The 15,116-nt window shown below is 38.2% G+C and overlaps 1 protein-coding gene across 9 annotated transcripts in view; it reads left to right on the top strand.

The window, feature by feature from the left end:
* The window catches only part of EPB41L5 (erythrocyte membrane protein band 4.1 like 5), a 172,775-nt gene that overhangs the window by 124,371 nt on the left and 33,288 nt on the right, over positions 1-15,116 (top strand). For 8 of the 9 annotated variants that reach the window (XM_036023604.1, XM_036023603.1, XM_028533490.2 and 5 more), the window contains exons 18-19: positions 12,649-12,746; positions 14,516-14,644. In XM_036023604.1, coding sequence (XP_035879497.1) covers positions 12,649-12,746; positions 14,516-14,644 — 227 coding nt within the window. The remainder of the gene's footprint in view (positions 1-12,648; positions 12,747-14,515; positions 14,645-15,116) is intronic. The other variant, XM_036023605.1, reaches the window with a different exon arrangement.

Raw genomic sequence — 15,116 nt, 5'->3', positions numbered from 1 at the left:
ACTTTTTATAGGCTTCATTTTTCCCTGTATTTTGTGACTGTACTCAACCATTTCTGTGAGCATCCTGATTACCAGTGTTTTGAACTCTGCATCTGATAGGTTGGCTATCTCTTCATCACTTAGTTCTGTTTCTGGAGCTTTGATTTGTTCTTTTAGTTGGGCCATATTTCTTTGTCTAGGAACACCTGTTCCATAGTAAGGGACGGAGCCTTAGGTATTGACCAAAGTGGTGCAACCCACCATTGCTGTGTTGTGGTGCTGTATGTGGGAGAGGGGTCCAAGAGGGAACAATGCCGAGAAAACAATATTTCTTTTCATTATGGTATTGTCATCTGGTTTTGGAGTTATGATAATGCTGGCCTCACAAAATGAGCTTGGGCATTTTTCCTCCTTTTGAATTATTTTGGAATAGTTTAAGTATATGTGTTAGCTCTTCTTCAAATGTTTGGTAAAATTTCCCTGTAAATCCATTCAATCCAGCACTTGTATCTGTTGGAAGTTTTTTGATTAGTGCTTTAATTTTATCACTTGTAATCTGTCTATTCAGATTCTCCGATTCTTCTTGATTCAGTTTTGGAAAATGGTATATTTCTAGAAATTTATTCATTTCTTCCAGATTGTCCAATTTGTTGGCATATAGTTGTTTGTAATATTCTCTCACAATTCTTTATATTTATTTGGTGTTAGTTGTCACTTCTTTTTTAATGATTTTATATATTGGATCCTCTCCCTTTTTTTCTTGATGAGTCTGGTTAAAAGTTTGCCAATCTTGTATATCTTGTCAAAGAAGCAGCTCTTAGTTTCATTGATCTTTTTATTTCTTTTTTTTTTTAATTCTCACCTGAGGGTGTGTTCTTATTGATTTTTAGGAAGAGGAAGGGAGACAGAGAGAGAGAGAGGGTATTAAAATCCCCTACTGTTTATTTTTCTCTTTATGTCCATCAAGATTTACTTTACATATTTAGATGCTGCTATCTTGGGTGCATAAATGTTAACCAGAGTTATATCCTCTTGTTGGACTGTTCCCTTTATTATTATTGAGTGTCCTTCTTTGTCTCTTACTGTAGCTTTTGTTTTAAAGTCTATTTTGTCAGATATTAGTATTGCTACCCCAGCATTTTTTTACTTCCATTTGTGTGAAATATCTTTTCCCTTCCCTTTACTTTTAGTTTGTGTTTATCTTTTGTTCTGAGGTGCATCTCTTGTAGAAAGCATATACTTGGTGATGCAAAAGTAGGTTTATAGTTGTTCATAGGGAAGACTAATACAATAACTAATAAATAATAATACAAGAATACACTCTGAAAAGAACTCATGGACTGGACAACAGTGTAGTGATTGCCGAAGGGGAGGGAGGTATAAGGGAACAAAGTGATAATGGACAAAAATGCAACGAGAAAGTAAAAAATTAAAAAAAACAAAACAAACAAAAGAATAAATTCTGCTTTTGCATACTCACAACTGTAAACCTACTTTTCCCACAGCCTATGTATGGGTCTTGTTTTTTTATCCATTGAGCTACCCTATGTCTTTTGATTGGAGCTTTTAAGCCATTTACATTTAAAGTGATTATTGATAGGTATGTATTTATTGCCATTTTATCTTTTAATTTTGTTCCTTTTATCCCCTTTTTTTTACTCCTAAAGCAGGTCCTTTAACATTTGTTGTAATAATGGTTTGTTGGTAAACAAACTCTTTTAGCTTTTTGTTGTTGTTGTTTAGAAAGCTCTTTATTTCTCCTTCAATTTTAAATGATAGCCTTGCTAGGTAAAATACTCTTGGTTTTAGATCCTTGCTTTACATCACTTTGAATATTTCATGCCAGTCCCATCTTACCTGAAATGTTTCTGTTGACAGGTCTGCTGATAGTCTTATGGGAGCTCCCTGGTGGGTAAATCTGCTTTTCTCTTGTTGCTTTTAAGATTCTCTCTTTGTCTTTAACTTTTACCATTTTAATCATGGTATGTCTTGGTGTGGGCCTCCTTGGGTTCTTGTGTGTCTTTTTTCCTTCACCAAGTTAGGGAAGTTTTTGGTCGTATTTTTTGAAATATGACCAAAATTCCTCAATTCCTTACTGTCCCTCTTCTCATTCTGGTACTCCTATGATGTGAATATTGTTATGCTTATGTTTTTTCAACATTCCCTTAAACTATTTTCATTCTTTTTAATTCTTTTTTTGTTGCTCTGATTTTTTTTATCTTCTCTTCCAAATCAGTGATTCAATCCTCTGCTTCATCCAGTGTTTTCTTGATGTCAGATATGGTATTTTTCATTTCAGACTTTTTAAAAAATTTATTTTATTATTCATGCACAATCATTTGTCTGTATACTAGTCTTTTTATTTCTTTTTTTTATTGTTGTTCAAGTACAGTTGTATCCATTTTCCCCCCCAACACTCTCCCCTGCTCCCTTTGGCTTTGTCCATGGGTCTTTTATACATGTTCCTTGATGACCTTTTCCCTTCTTTCCCCATTATTCTCCTCCTTCCTCTCCTCTGATTACTCTCTGTTTTTTCTTAATTTCAATGTCCCTGGTTATATTTTTCTTGCTTGTTTATTTTGTTGATTAGGTTCCACTTATAGGTGAGATCATATGGTATTTGTCTTTCACTGCCTGGCTTATTTCACTTAGCATAATGCTATCTAGTTCCATCTGTGCTGTCACGAAGGGTAGGAGCTGCTTCTTTCTTTCTGCTGTGTAGTATTCCATTGCGTAAATGCAGCGTAGATTTTTTATCCACTCATTTACTGATAGGCACTTAGTTTGCTTCCAGCACTTGACTATGGTAAATCTTGGTGCTATGAACATTGGGGTGCATAGGTTCTTTTAAATTGGTGTTTCATGGCTCTTAGGGTATAATCCCAGCAGTGGAATTTCTGGATCAAAGGGCAGTTCCATTTTTAGTTTTTTGAGGAAATTCCATACTGTTTTCCATAGACTGGTTCTTTTTCATGATTTCTATGTCTCTTTTCATGCTCTTTTGATTTGAACTCTGTATTTAATAGATTGTTTGCCTCCATTTTATTTAGCTTTTTTTCCTGGAGATTTTTGCTTTTCTTTATTTGAGACTTGTTTCTTTGTCTCCCCATTTTTGCTGTCTTCTTGTTTTCAGTACTATGTTTTAGATAGATCTTCTGTGACTCTCAGACACTGTAAGGTGGTCTTATGTAGTGGGTGACCTTTTGGACCAAATGGTGCAGTCTCTTTGATCCCCTGTACTGCATACTCTAGGAATATCTCCTGTGGGCCCTCCTGTTGTAACTGAGTTTTGATTGCTGTTGGCCCATTTGTGTCTGGGATCAATCCTCAGGTTGGCTCACTGTGAGGCTCAACCCCAACCACAGCATGCAAGCTGCTGTGCTCATGCTATGAAGGAAAAAAAGAAAGAAAGAAAATAAGGAAATGGAAAACTAAATAGTAAATTAAAATAATTAAAAATGAAATTAAATTAAAATAAAGTAAATTAAAATAATTAAAAATGAAAAAGTAAGTAAATAGAAATAAAAAGATAAAAAAGATAATAAAAATAAAACAAAAGAATAAGAAAAGAAAAAAGGAAAAGGAGAAAAAAGAAATAGAAAAGAAACAAAGAAAAAAAGTGAAATTTGTCTCAGTGTTTCAGTGCCTTCTACGATCTCTTTTTGAACATGCTGTTTGTGAAGTTTTGGGATCCTCTTTCAATGTTGTCTGAAGCTGGCCATTTTGTTTATTGTTTCTGGGCTCCTTGGCATGGCCTGTGACACAGACCCATGTCAGACACTGTCCATCCTTGGCCTTTGACAACCTGCTTGAAGCTACAACACTTCCAAAGTTCATGGCAATAAACTGCATATTGAAAATCTCTATATATTTGTGAATTTGGCTTGAAATTAAAATATGAATTGTCTTTAAACATAAGCTTTCTATTGCATCTTGGTATAATTTATGTTCATTTAAAAGCAGCTCATATATATGTGGGTCTTGTCGATTATGATTCCTATCAGTAAAATTAGACACCATCTGTAAACATGTCATAGGTAATTGCCATTGAGTATGCTGTTTTCTTTGAAGAATAAAGAATATAGCAGTAGTATTTAGTAATTTAGAGGTAGGAGGTGTTAATGAAAAGTTACACTGTGCTTCTGGTTAATAGGACATGCAGAAGTACTAGTGGTAAGTGGCATTAAAAGTTTGTTCTTTTGTTCTCTTAGTAACCACTACAAATACACAGTTAAACAAAAATTCTGTTATGTTCAAGGTTTTATGTTTGTATTGACATCTGAGATATTTAAATTGTTCTTATGAATCTGAGGTCAGAGAAACAAAAATAAGTTTTGATTTATTATGTTGGTAATTTCAGAATAATGTTCTAATTTTATTTTAAAGGTAGTAATTGTTGGATTAGGAAAACATCCTCCATTAATATTTGTGTTATACTTTCTTTGCCATAATTTTTTCTGGTTGGTTTCCAGTTTTTATAGCCCTCTCCTGGACTCTGCCTTTCGTTAGCAGTGATTACTCTTTGTCATTAGAAGTATGTGAGACAAGAAACCAAGGCCATCAAAATTTAGATTCAGCCAGGAGCAGGGCTAGCTTAATATGGAGTATTTCCAGGTTAAAATAAAAATAGCCTCCATTATAGAAATGGTAGTATTGATTTTATTTACACTCCATTTTATGTCTATTATATGAATTTAGAAAGTTTTTTTAGTGCTGCAATTGTGTTATATTAGCAAACAACATTTATTTTGTACATACTTTCTAGAAATTGTATTGCTTTGGGGGAACATGGTAGAATGGACTAGGGTTGCCTAGAAAATGAAAAAATCAAATGAGATGTAATAACTCTTCAAAGATTTGAAAGCCTGATATAGTAAAGAATTTATTTTATGTCACTTTATTGGTGAATCTTGAATCAGCAATTTGAAAATATAGGGAAGCAGATTTGAATTTAGCATAGGAAAGAACTTTCTTAAATGTTTCTGCCATATTTCAGAAATAGATACTTAGCAGTGAATGAGTGCCTTATTACAGAAGGTACTCAAGTGGAGCTTAAATACTGCTGAGGTTGTGACAGAAGAAATTCTTGCATAGTGTGAAGGTTCATTAATAAGACTCAGTTCAGTTTTATGTCATTTGCTCAAAGTCAGCGAAAATTGAGTGTGTTGATTCTAAAAATCAAGATCTTTGAATCTTGGTACCCAGTTTATTCTTTATTTTCTTCTGGTTGTAAATCCTGATTCACATAGTTGAGTTGTTATAAGTAGTAAAGTTTTAAAAGATATCTTATCCCCAAAAACCAGACAAAAAAAAGTTTATGCTGCAATCTCAGGGTGTTTCTCCACCAAACAGATATAGCAGAAGAAGCTTTGTTGTAAGAACAACAAAGCAAAACCCAAGAACATAATCTAAAGCATTTGTGGTCCCAATGCCATTATGTTAAAATTTAGTATTAAATAGTTTTGAAGCATAGAGAAACCAGGAGATGGCAATTAAGTAAATAAGTATGGAAAAAATTGAGATTAGTGTTGAATTAATGATTCTCATCACCTGGAGAGTTTTAAAAACTACCAGTGCCAGAAAACTACCTCCAGAACTACTGATGTTATTGTTTGAGGTCAGTTCTGGAAATCAGTATTACCTAAAAGTTCCACATTTGATTCTAATGTTTAGCCAATAGAGAGAGCCACTGAGTTAATTGGTGGATATTTTTTTTAATATATTTTATTGATTATGCTATTACAGTTGTCCCATTTCCCCCCTTCTCTCCCTTCCACCCTGTACCCCCCTCCCACCCACATTTCCCCCTTTAGTACATGTCCATGTGTCATACTTATGAGTTCTTTAGTTTCTACATTTCCCGTACTATTCTTGCCCTCCCCCTATCTATTTTCAACCTACATTCTATGCTACTTATTCTCTATACCTTTTCCCTCTCTCTCCTCCTCCCACCCCCCTGCTGCTAACCCTCCATGTGCCCTCCATTTCTGTGGTTCTGTTCCTGTTCTAATTGTTTACTTCGTTTCTTTTGGTTTTGCTTTAGGTGTGGTTGTTGATATTTGTGAGTTTGCTGTCCTTTTACTATACATGTCTTTTCTTTATCTTCTTTTCTTAGATAAGTCCCTTTAGCATTTCATAAAATAAGGGCTTGGTGATGATGAACTCCTTTAACTTGACCTTATCTGAGAAGCACTTTATCTGCCCTTCCATTCTAAATGAGAGCTTTGCTGGATAGAGCAATCTGGGATGTAGGTCCTTGTCTTTCATGACTTGGAATATTTCTTTCCAGCCCCTTCTTGCCTGTAAGGTCTCTTTGGAGAAATCAGCTGACAGTCTGATGGGAGCTCCTTTGTAGGTGACTGTCCCCTTACCTCTTGCTGCTTCTAGGATTCTCTCCTTCGTTTTTACCTTGGCTAATGTAATTATGATGTGCCTTGGTGTGTTTCTTCTTGGGTCCAACTTCTTTGGGGCTCTCTGAGCTTCTTGGATTTCTTGGAAGACTGTTCCCTTTGCCAGATTGGGGAAGTTCTCCTTTATTATTTGTTCAAATACGTGCTCAATCTGTTGCTTTTCCCCTTCCGATTCTGGTACCCCCTATAATTCGGATATTGGAACGTTTAAAGGTGTCTTGGATGCTCTTAATCTTTTCCTCAATTTTTTGAATTCTTATTTCATCATGCTTTCCTGCTTGGTTGATTCTATCTTCCTTCTGGTCCACTGTATTGTTTTGAGACTCATATTCCTTCCTTTCACTATTGGCTCTCCTCCGCGTGTATCCCTGCATCTGTTTTATGGTAATCTGCATTCTTTCATCTAAATTTCGTCCAAAATCCACCAGTTCCCTGAGCTTTCTGATCACCAGTGTTTTGAACTGCGCATCTGATAGATTGGCTAATTCTTGGTCACTCAAAAGGATGAGTCCTGGGGGACTGATCTGCTCTGTTGAAAACATGGTTTTGTTTTTTTTTTTCCCCGTCTCTCCTTTTTTTTTTTCCGGTCTGGTTGCTCTGGTTACGGTGGGGGGCGGAGCCTTAGGTGCTCACCGGGGCAGGGCACCCCGGTCGCTAGATTGTGACATTATATGTGGGGGCGGGGCGGGAGCGGAGCGGGGCGGGAGAAAACAATGGCGGTAGTTCCGTTCCCCTGGACTCAGACCCTTGTCTGGGCTTCCGGGCCGCGAGTTCTGCCCTGGTCCACAATCGCTGCTCCTCTGGGTCTGCCAGCCGCAGCTTGTGTACTCAGGGATCACCGCTGCCTTCTTATGTGCCCGATGGCTTTTGCGCCGATTTCGCGCCAAACCTTCCCCCCGACCTCCGCACGCTGCCGACCCAAGCCAGCCCCGAGCCAGCCCCGCGCCCGCCGGCTCGTCTTCTCCTACCAGTCTGGATGAACGTGTCTACTTCAACTTCTTGGCTGCCCGACTTCCATTCAGATAAATCCTCTGCCGGATCTGGGTGTTATTCTGATAGTAAATTATTGTTGTAAATTATTGGTTTTCTAATCTTAGTTGTACGAGGAGGTACGGTGCATCCACCTATTCCTCCATCTTGCCGGAAGTCCCGGATATTTTAAAATATATATCTATATCTATATATATTGTTAATTATGCTATTAGAGTTGTTCTAGTTTTCTCCCCTTTGCCCCACTCTTCCTGGTATGCCCCATTCCCTACAGCAATCCCTGCTGCTTAGTTCATGTCTCTGGGTTGTGTATATGAGTTCTTTGGCTTCTCCATTTCATACATTATTCTGAACCTCCCCCTGTCTATTATACGCCCACTAAATATGCTTCTTAGTCCCCACGCCTATTCCCCATTTTCCTCCTTCCCCCATCCCCACTAATAACCCTCCAAATGATCTCCATATCTGTGATTCTGTTCCTGTCATGGTTATTTGCTTAGTTTATTTTTTTAGATCTAGTTGTTGATAGTTGTGAATTTGTTGCCATTTTAATGTTCATAGTTTTGATCTTCTTTTTCTTCAGTAAAAGTCTCTTCAACATTTCATGTAATAATGGCTTGATGATGATGAACTCCTTCAGTTTTACTTCTTGTGGGAGGCACTTAATATGCCCTTCCATTCTAAATGATAGTTTTGCTGGATAGTGTAATCTAGCTTGTAGCTCCTTCCTTTTCATCGCTTTTAATATTTCTTGCCAGTCTCTTCTAGCCTGCAAAGTTTCTTTTGAAAAAGTAGCCGATAGTCTTATGGGAACTCCTAGGTAGGTAACTCTCTGCTTTTCTCTTGCTTCTTTTAAGATTCTCTCTTTATCTTTAAACTTTATTTTATTTATGATGTGTTTTGGAATAGTGCTCTTTGGGTCTGACTTATTTGGGACTCTCTGTGCTTCCTGGACTTGTATGTCTATTTCCTTTGCCAAATAAGGGAAGTTTATGTTTATTATTTTTTCAAATAAGTTTCCAACCTCTTGCTCTTCCTCTTCTCCTTCTGGCACCTCTGATTCAGATGTTGGTATGTTTGGAGATGTTCCTGGGGGTCCTTATATTATCCTCATATTTGGGGGGAATTCTTGTTTCTTCTTGCTGTTCTCATTGAATGCTCATTTCTTCTTTACGTTTCAAATTGTTGATTTGTATTGTGGCTTCCTCCCCTCCACTGATGGTTCCCTGAAGGTTTTTCTTTTCTTTTTTTAATATATTTCATTGATTATGTTATTACAATTGTCCCATTTTTCCCCTTTACTCCCCTCCACCCCCTCCCACCCATAATCTCCCCCTTTAGTTCATGTCCATGTGTCATAAATCCTTTAACTTCTACATTTCCCATACTATTCTTACCTCCCCGTCTATTTTCTGCCTACCATCTATGCTACTTATTCTCTGTACCTTCCCCCCCCCTCTTCCTCCCACTCCCCTGTTGCTAACCCTCCATATGATCTCCATTTCTGTGGTTCTGTTCCTGTTCTAGTTGTTTGCTTAGTTTGTTTTTGTTTTTGTTTTGCATGTGGCTATTAATAATTGTGAGTTTGCTGTCATTTTACTGTACATGCTTTTTATCTTCTTTTTCTTAGATAAGTCACTTTAACATTTCAAATCATAAGGGCTTGGTGATGATGAACTCCTTTAACTTGACCTTATCTGAGAAGCACTTTATCTGCCCTTCCATTCTAAATGAAAGCTTTGCTGGATAGAGCAATCTTGGATGTAGGTCCTTGCCTTTCATGACTTGGAAACTTCTTTCCAGCCCCTCTTGCCTGCAAGGTTTCTTTTGAGAAATCAGCTGATGGTCTTATGGACACTCCTTTGTAGGTAACTCTCTTCTTTTTTCTTGCTGCTTTTAAGATTCTCTCCTTATCTTTCATCTTGGGTAATGTAATGATGATGTGCCTTGGTGTTTTCCTCCTTGGGTCCAAGTTCTTTGGGAATCTCTGAGCTTCCTGGACTTCCTGGAAGTCTATTTCCTTTGCCAGAATGGGGAAGTTCTTCTTTATTATTTGTTCAAATAACTTTTCCACTGTTGCCCTTCCTCTTTTCCTTCTGGTACCCCTATAATTTGGATGTTGGAATGTTCCAAGATGTCCTGGAGGTTCCTAAGCCTCTCCTCATTTTTTTTTTGAATTCTTGTTTCTTCATTCTTTTCTGAATGGATGTTTTTTTCTTACTTCTGGTCCACTCCATTGATTTGAGTTCCAGTTTCCTTCCTATCACTATTGGTTCCCTGTACATTTTCCTTTATTTCACTTAACATAACCTTCATTTTTTCATCGAATTTGAGACCAAATTCAACCAATTCTGTGAGAATCCTGATTTAGCAGTGTTTTGAACTGTGCATCTGATAGGTTGGTTTTCTCTTCGTTGCTTAGTTGTATTTGTTCTTGAGCTTTGATCTTTCATTTGGACCATTTTTTTCTGTCTTAGTGCACCTGTTACCCTATTACATAGTGAGGGACGGAGCCTTAGGTGTTCACCAGGGCAGGGTAACCCTTGTTGCTGGGTTGTGATGCTGTATATGGGAGAGGGGTCAGAGAGGGAGCAGTGGTGCTTGCTCCGCTCTCTGAAGGATTTTAGTCACTTCCACCACTTCCCCCAACCAAACTGGGCCCTTCTGGTGTTGATTCCCGTGTGGGTGGGTTTGTATACGCCTTAGGACCCTGTGGGTCTCTCAAATAAACTCTCCTGTGAGGCTGAGAGTCTCTCCCAGCACCTCAACCCCCACAGGTCTTTTCAATTGGTATTTCCCAGCCCTGGGACCCTGGGTTGTGTGGTCTCGCTCCCCATTTTTGCCTGGTTTATCTTCACGCAAATGTGGGGCCACCCGGTCCGCCATCCGCCTTGTGTGCCACGCCCCTCCGCAATCTGCTGCCTGACTGGTCCGCCAGCTGCTGACTTGTGTGCCTGGGGTTTGCCAGCCACCACTTTGTCGGGACCCCTCTCTGCCCGGCTGCCTGACTCCACCCCTTCTACTGGTTTGGATGAATATGTCTACTTCAGCTCCTTGGTTGTTGGATTTCCATACAGTTCAGTTTTCTGTTGGTACTGGCTGGTTTTTGTTTCTCAATTTTTGTTGTCCTTATTTTGGTTGTGTCCTTATTTTGGTAGACACACAGTGTGTCTACCTATGCCTCCATCTTGGCTGGAATTCTCAGATTTTTCTTTATTTCATGTAGTGTAAGCTTCCTTTCTTCCTTTATGTTGTTGCCATACTCAGTGGTTTATTTGAGCATCTTGATCACCAGTGTATTGACCTCTGCATCTGATAGGTTAGTTATCTCTGTTTCATTTAGTCCTTTTTCTGGGGTTTTGTTCTGTTGTTTCATTTGAGCCATGTTTCTTTGTGTCCTCAATTTGGCCACCTCCCTGTGTTTGCTTCTGTGTATTAGGTAGAGCTGCTTTGACTCCTTTATAGGTGGCCTATTGTAGAAAAGACACCTGTAGTAAGTTGTGTGGGGTGGAGTCTTAAGTAAATGCCAGGGTGGGGCAACCCCCTTCACTGCGTTTTGGCTCTGTGTTAGGGGAGGGCTCAGAGAGAGAACAGTGCTGCTGCCTGGATTCTGGAGGTTTGCCTAGTACTCATTCCATTTCCAGTCACTTCTGCTTCCTATATGCAACTGGGGTTGCCCTCTTGCACTGGTGCTGAATCCCAGAGTAGGTAGGTTTGTGGATGTTATAAGTCCCTCTGCACCCTTTAAACAGAGTCTCCTGAAAATGTAGCAGTTTCTTCTGCTGCCCCAACCCCCTTTAGCTTTTACAGCCAGATTTAACTTCCTGGTGCTAGAATCCTGAGCTGTGCATTCTGGTCTGAGTTTCGGATCACTCACTCCCAAGGTATTCCTCCTGATTGTTATCCAGCATAAGTGAACATAGGACTATCCATTCTGCCACCACTCCTGCCTGCCTCTTTGTGCTACAGTCTCTGCACCTCTCTGTCCATGTCGTAACTCCACCCCTCCTGCTCATCTGGATGAATGTGGCTTCTTTAAATCCTTGGTTGTCAGACTTCCATACAGCTCAATTTTCTGACAGTTCTGTGTGTTACTTGTTTTAAGATCTAGTTGTAATGTTTTCTGTGGTTGCACAAGGAGGAGAAGCTTGCCTACCTATACCTCCATCTTGACCAGAAGTCTGGTGGATACTTTTAGATGATCCCTTTGACCAGGAGGAAATGATTTCATAGTTTTTCTTCTGTCTGATTATATAGAAATTATTAGGCATTCAACAGTTTTTTTTGTCATGCGATTATATAAAAATCCAACTCATACCAAATTAGTCTCCGTATAAAATTATTACAGACTGGTTAATTTAAATAGAATTCATTTAAAGCTGAATTGTAGTTAATGTATCATCTTTTCAGTGTTAGATGGCTTTATTTGTAATGTGTTTTGCTGCTAAGGTGGAATATAATGAAGACAAAATGCTTGTCCTACATCACACCTGATGTTACCAATAGGTACTATGTTGAATCAGAGAATGAGTAATTGTCCTCGCTTCATCAGTTTGCTCCCTATAGTTTAGTTCTAGGCTGTGTATATTCTGGGCCAAGAGGGAAAATGGCAAAGTATTGAGGTTTGGCAGGAGGAGCTTGGGTTGTGGTTATGAAAGAAAGGAATGTGTCACAGGTGATCCCTGTCTTTTTGTTGAATCCTTTGGCTAGTAAGCCTCCTTAACCACACGTGCTGTTGAAATTCCGTATCTAGTGCCTTTTTAGGAGTAGTGCAGATACAGACCAATGTTTCTCTGTGTTGTAATTGTTTCTTATTTGTGTTTAATTTATTTATTGGTTTCTGGGAGAGGTTTGTTAAAATCTCCAATACAACTGTTCATTTTATATATATAAAATATTTTTATTGTTGATATTTTCCCCTCTTCCCTCCCCTTTACCCAGACCCTGACCGCTCCTGGGCCTTCACCACTTTGTCATCTGTGTCCATGGGCTATGCATACATGCATATGTGTTCTTTAGCTAGTCTTTCTCAGTCCCCCCACACTCTCCCCTCTGAGATCTGTCTGTCTGTTTCATGTATCCATGCCTCTGGTTTTATTTTGTTTATCAGTTTAGTCTTAATCAAATTAATGGAGAGTTACCTACATAGAGTAAGAAAATATATTTAACCTTTAATGGTCATCTGGATTCTTAACCTTTAATTGATGGTACCCTCACACAACTATGAGAACACAGCAGACTAAGGGACTATTTTGCCATTTTTTTTCAGCATTAGAAGATACATTGGAGAAGCTGAAACTCCTTGAGATGGAAAACAATTCACTGCCATCTCCATGTCCCAACATTGATGTTAACATCAATAACCAGGTATTCCGGTTTCTTCTTTGTATACCTGTCACAAATCTCCAGACCTCCCAGAAATCCTTTTTTTCCAGAGCTAATACTTTTTTCTATTTTGCTAAGAAATTTACCTGTGTTGCACTCTTATAAACCTGTTTTGTCATTTAAAAAGGAGAAATTTGTAGATGCACCCTGGTGCCAGGTGGCTCACTTGGTTGGAGCATCGTCCTGTACACCAGAAGGTTGTGGGTCTGATTCCTGGTCAGGGTACATACCTAGACTGAGGGTTTGATCTCCGGTTGGGGTGTGTCCAGGAGGCAACAAATTGATGTTTCTTTCTTATATCAATGTTTCTCTGTATCTCTTTCTCTCTCACTCTTCCTTCCCTCTCTAAAATCAATAATAAAATATCCTTGGGTAAGGATTAAAACAATAAAATAATGAAAAAGGAGAAGAAGAAATTTGTAGACGTTTAAGAGAGATAGTAGAACTTTGCGGACAACATTAAGAACTGAAAGGTCATCTCAGTATTTTTTTAGACACAGTCAAAAGTGATATGGGTGTTTAACCTTTTATTTTGATTCAACCTATCCTTTCTCTTGATTCTATTCAATGGATCTTGATTTAGTAGAACTTGGCAAATGCCTTTTGAAATTGTAGGAGGATTGGTTTGAAAGGAACTGCTCTATAGTATAAACAAGGAAGAGAATAGAACTTCACGTGCTTTAACTTCGTCTTTCACACCTTTCACCACCCTTTTTCCTTTGACTTTGTAAGGCATTGAGGGGGAGAGGATACCAGTTAAACTTGTTAATTATAAAAAATTTGATTATTTCTACATAAAATATCTAAAATAAATTGAATGAGGTAAAAATAAATGTATTAGCTACCAGATGTCCCCACTAAATGAAAGAGTCAATTTTAGGTAATGATCTGGAGACATCCTTATTTTCTGTATATGTGGACAAGAGATAGCAAGGATCTGTTCAATGAATCTTGTTTTAGTTGGTTTTAAAGAAGAAAGGGACAGCTGATCTGCAGTTCTTTTATTCTTGAATAACTACTGGAATTTTTTTTCAGAGACCAGTGTGTAGAGAGTGGTTTTTTTTTCCCCTTCTTGCATAGTAGTTGTTAAAGCTGTCCTTTTGAATCCAAGTCTATTTTTTAGTGTATTTTTGTCTTAGAAATGTCTTTTAGAAAATGATGCCCTGGCTGGCGTAGCTCAGTGGATTGAGCGTGGGCTGGAAACCAAAGTGTCCTAGGTTCGATTCCCAGCCAGGGGAATGATATTATAGAATGATATAAATAGATATAAATAGAATGATATTATAATCATTCTATTTATGGTTAATATTATTTTTAATCTCTTACTGTGCCTAATTTATAAATTAAACATAATTGTAGGTATGTATGTAGGGAGAAAAATGGTGTATAGAGGGCTTGGTACTATCTGTCACTTTGGGCATTTAGTGGGGTTCTTGGAGCATGTCCCCTGTGGATAAGGGAGGACTACTCTACAGCAAATGGCACACATTCTTCATGTGTGGTTAATTCAGGCATTTCTCCCAGATAATATAGTTGGTTTTTCAGTTGTTTAGGGACAGGAAATTAGGCTAGATTTCTAGAGGTCCCTATTAATTCATATTTCATGTTTGTGATTATTGAGCCTTAGTTTGAATACACATGACTGTTTAAGGCACATGATTTCCTGGTTGTCTAAAGATGAACTTTGATCAGTCCCTTCTCTATTTCCATATAAGTATCAGAGTTGCTTATAGTATATTTTTAATATCTAGGAGGAAGTGGTGAAGTTGACTGAGAAATGTCTTAATAATGCCATTGAGAGCCCAGGATTGACTGCTAGGAGAGTTCCTCCTGACTTGAAGAGTAACGTTTTGAAGGCTCAAGTAGAAGCAGTGCATAAGGTAAGCTGCCTTTAATGGAGATAGCTCTGCTGAAGTGAAAAGAACATGAAACTGAGAGTCCAGAGACTCTGAAGAACAAATAGAATACATGAGTAAAATACATAAATGTTAAGCAAGAGGGACCTAGCTAGTGATTAGAGAGTAGTACCAAGAAACATGGTCAAGATGGAGAAGTGGCTTCCCAACTCTAAATACAAGCTCAATAAAGAGAGGGCATCCATGAGACAAAAAGTAAGAGTAAAGACACTCAAGAGTTTTAAGTTTTTTAAAAAGGTAAAATTCCTATAGAAGTGAATCCCTAATCTTTTGCACTTTTTAAAAAATTTTTTAAAGATTTTATTTATTTATTTTTAGAGAGGGAAAGGAGGGAAAAAGAGAGAGAGAAACATCAATGTGCGGTTGTTGGGGGTCATGGCCTGCAACCCAGGCATGTACCCTGACTGGGAATCGAAACTGCGACACTTCTTTTCCA

The sequence above is a fragment of the Phyllostomus discolor genome, chromosome 4, assembly GCF_004126475.2.
Source record: "Phyllostomus discolor isolate MPI-MPIP mPhyDis1 chromosome 4, mPhyDis1.pri.v3, whole genome shotgun sequence".
Taxonomy (NCBI): Eukaryota; Metazoa; Chordata; class Mammalia; order Chiroptera; family Phyllostomidae; genus Phyllostomus; species Phyllostomus discolor.
Note: the sequence above shows the minus strand (reverse complement) of the source record. Positions and strands in the feature narration are given on the sequence as shown.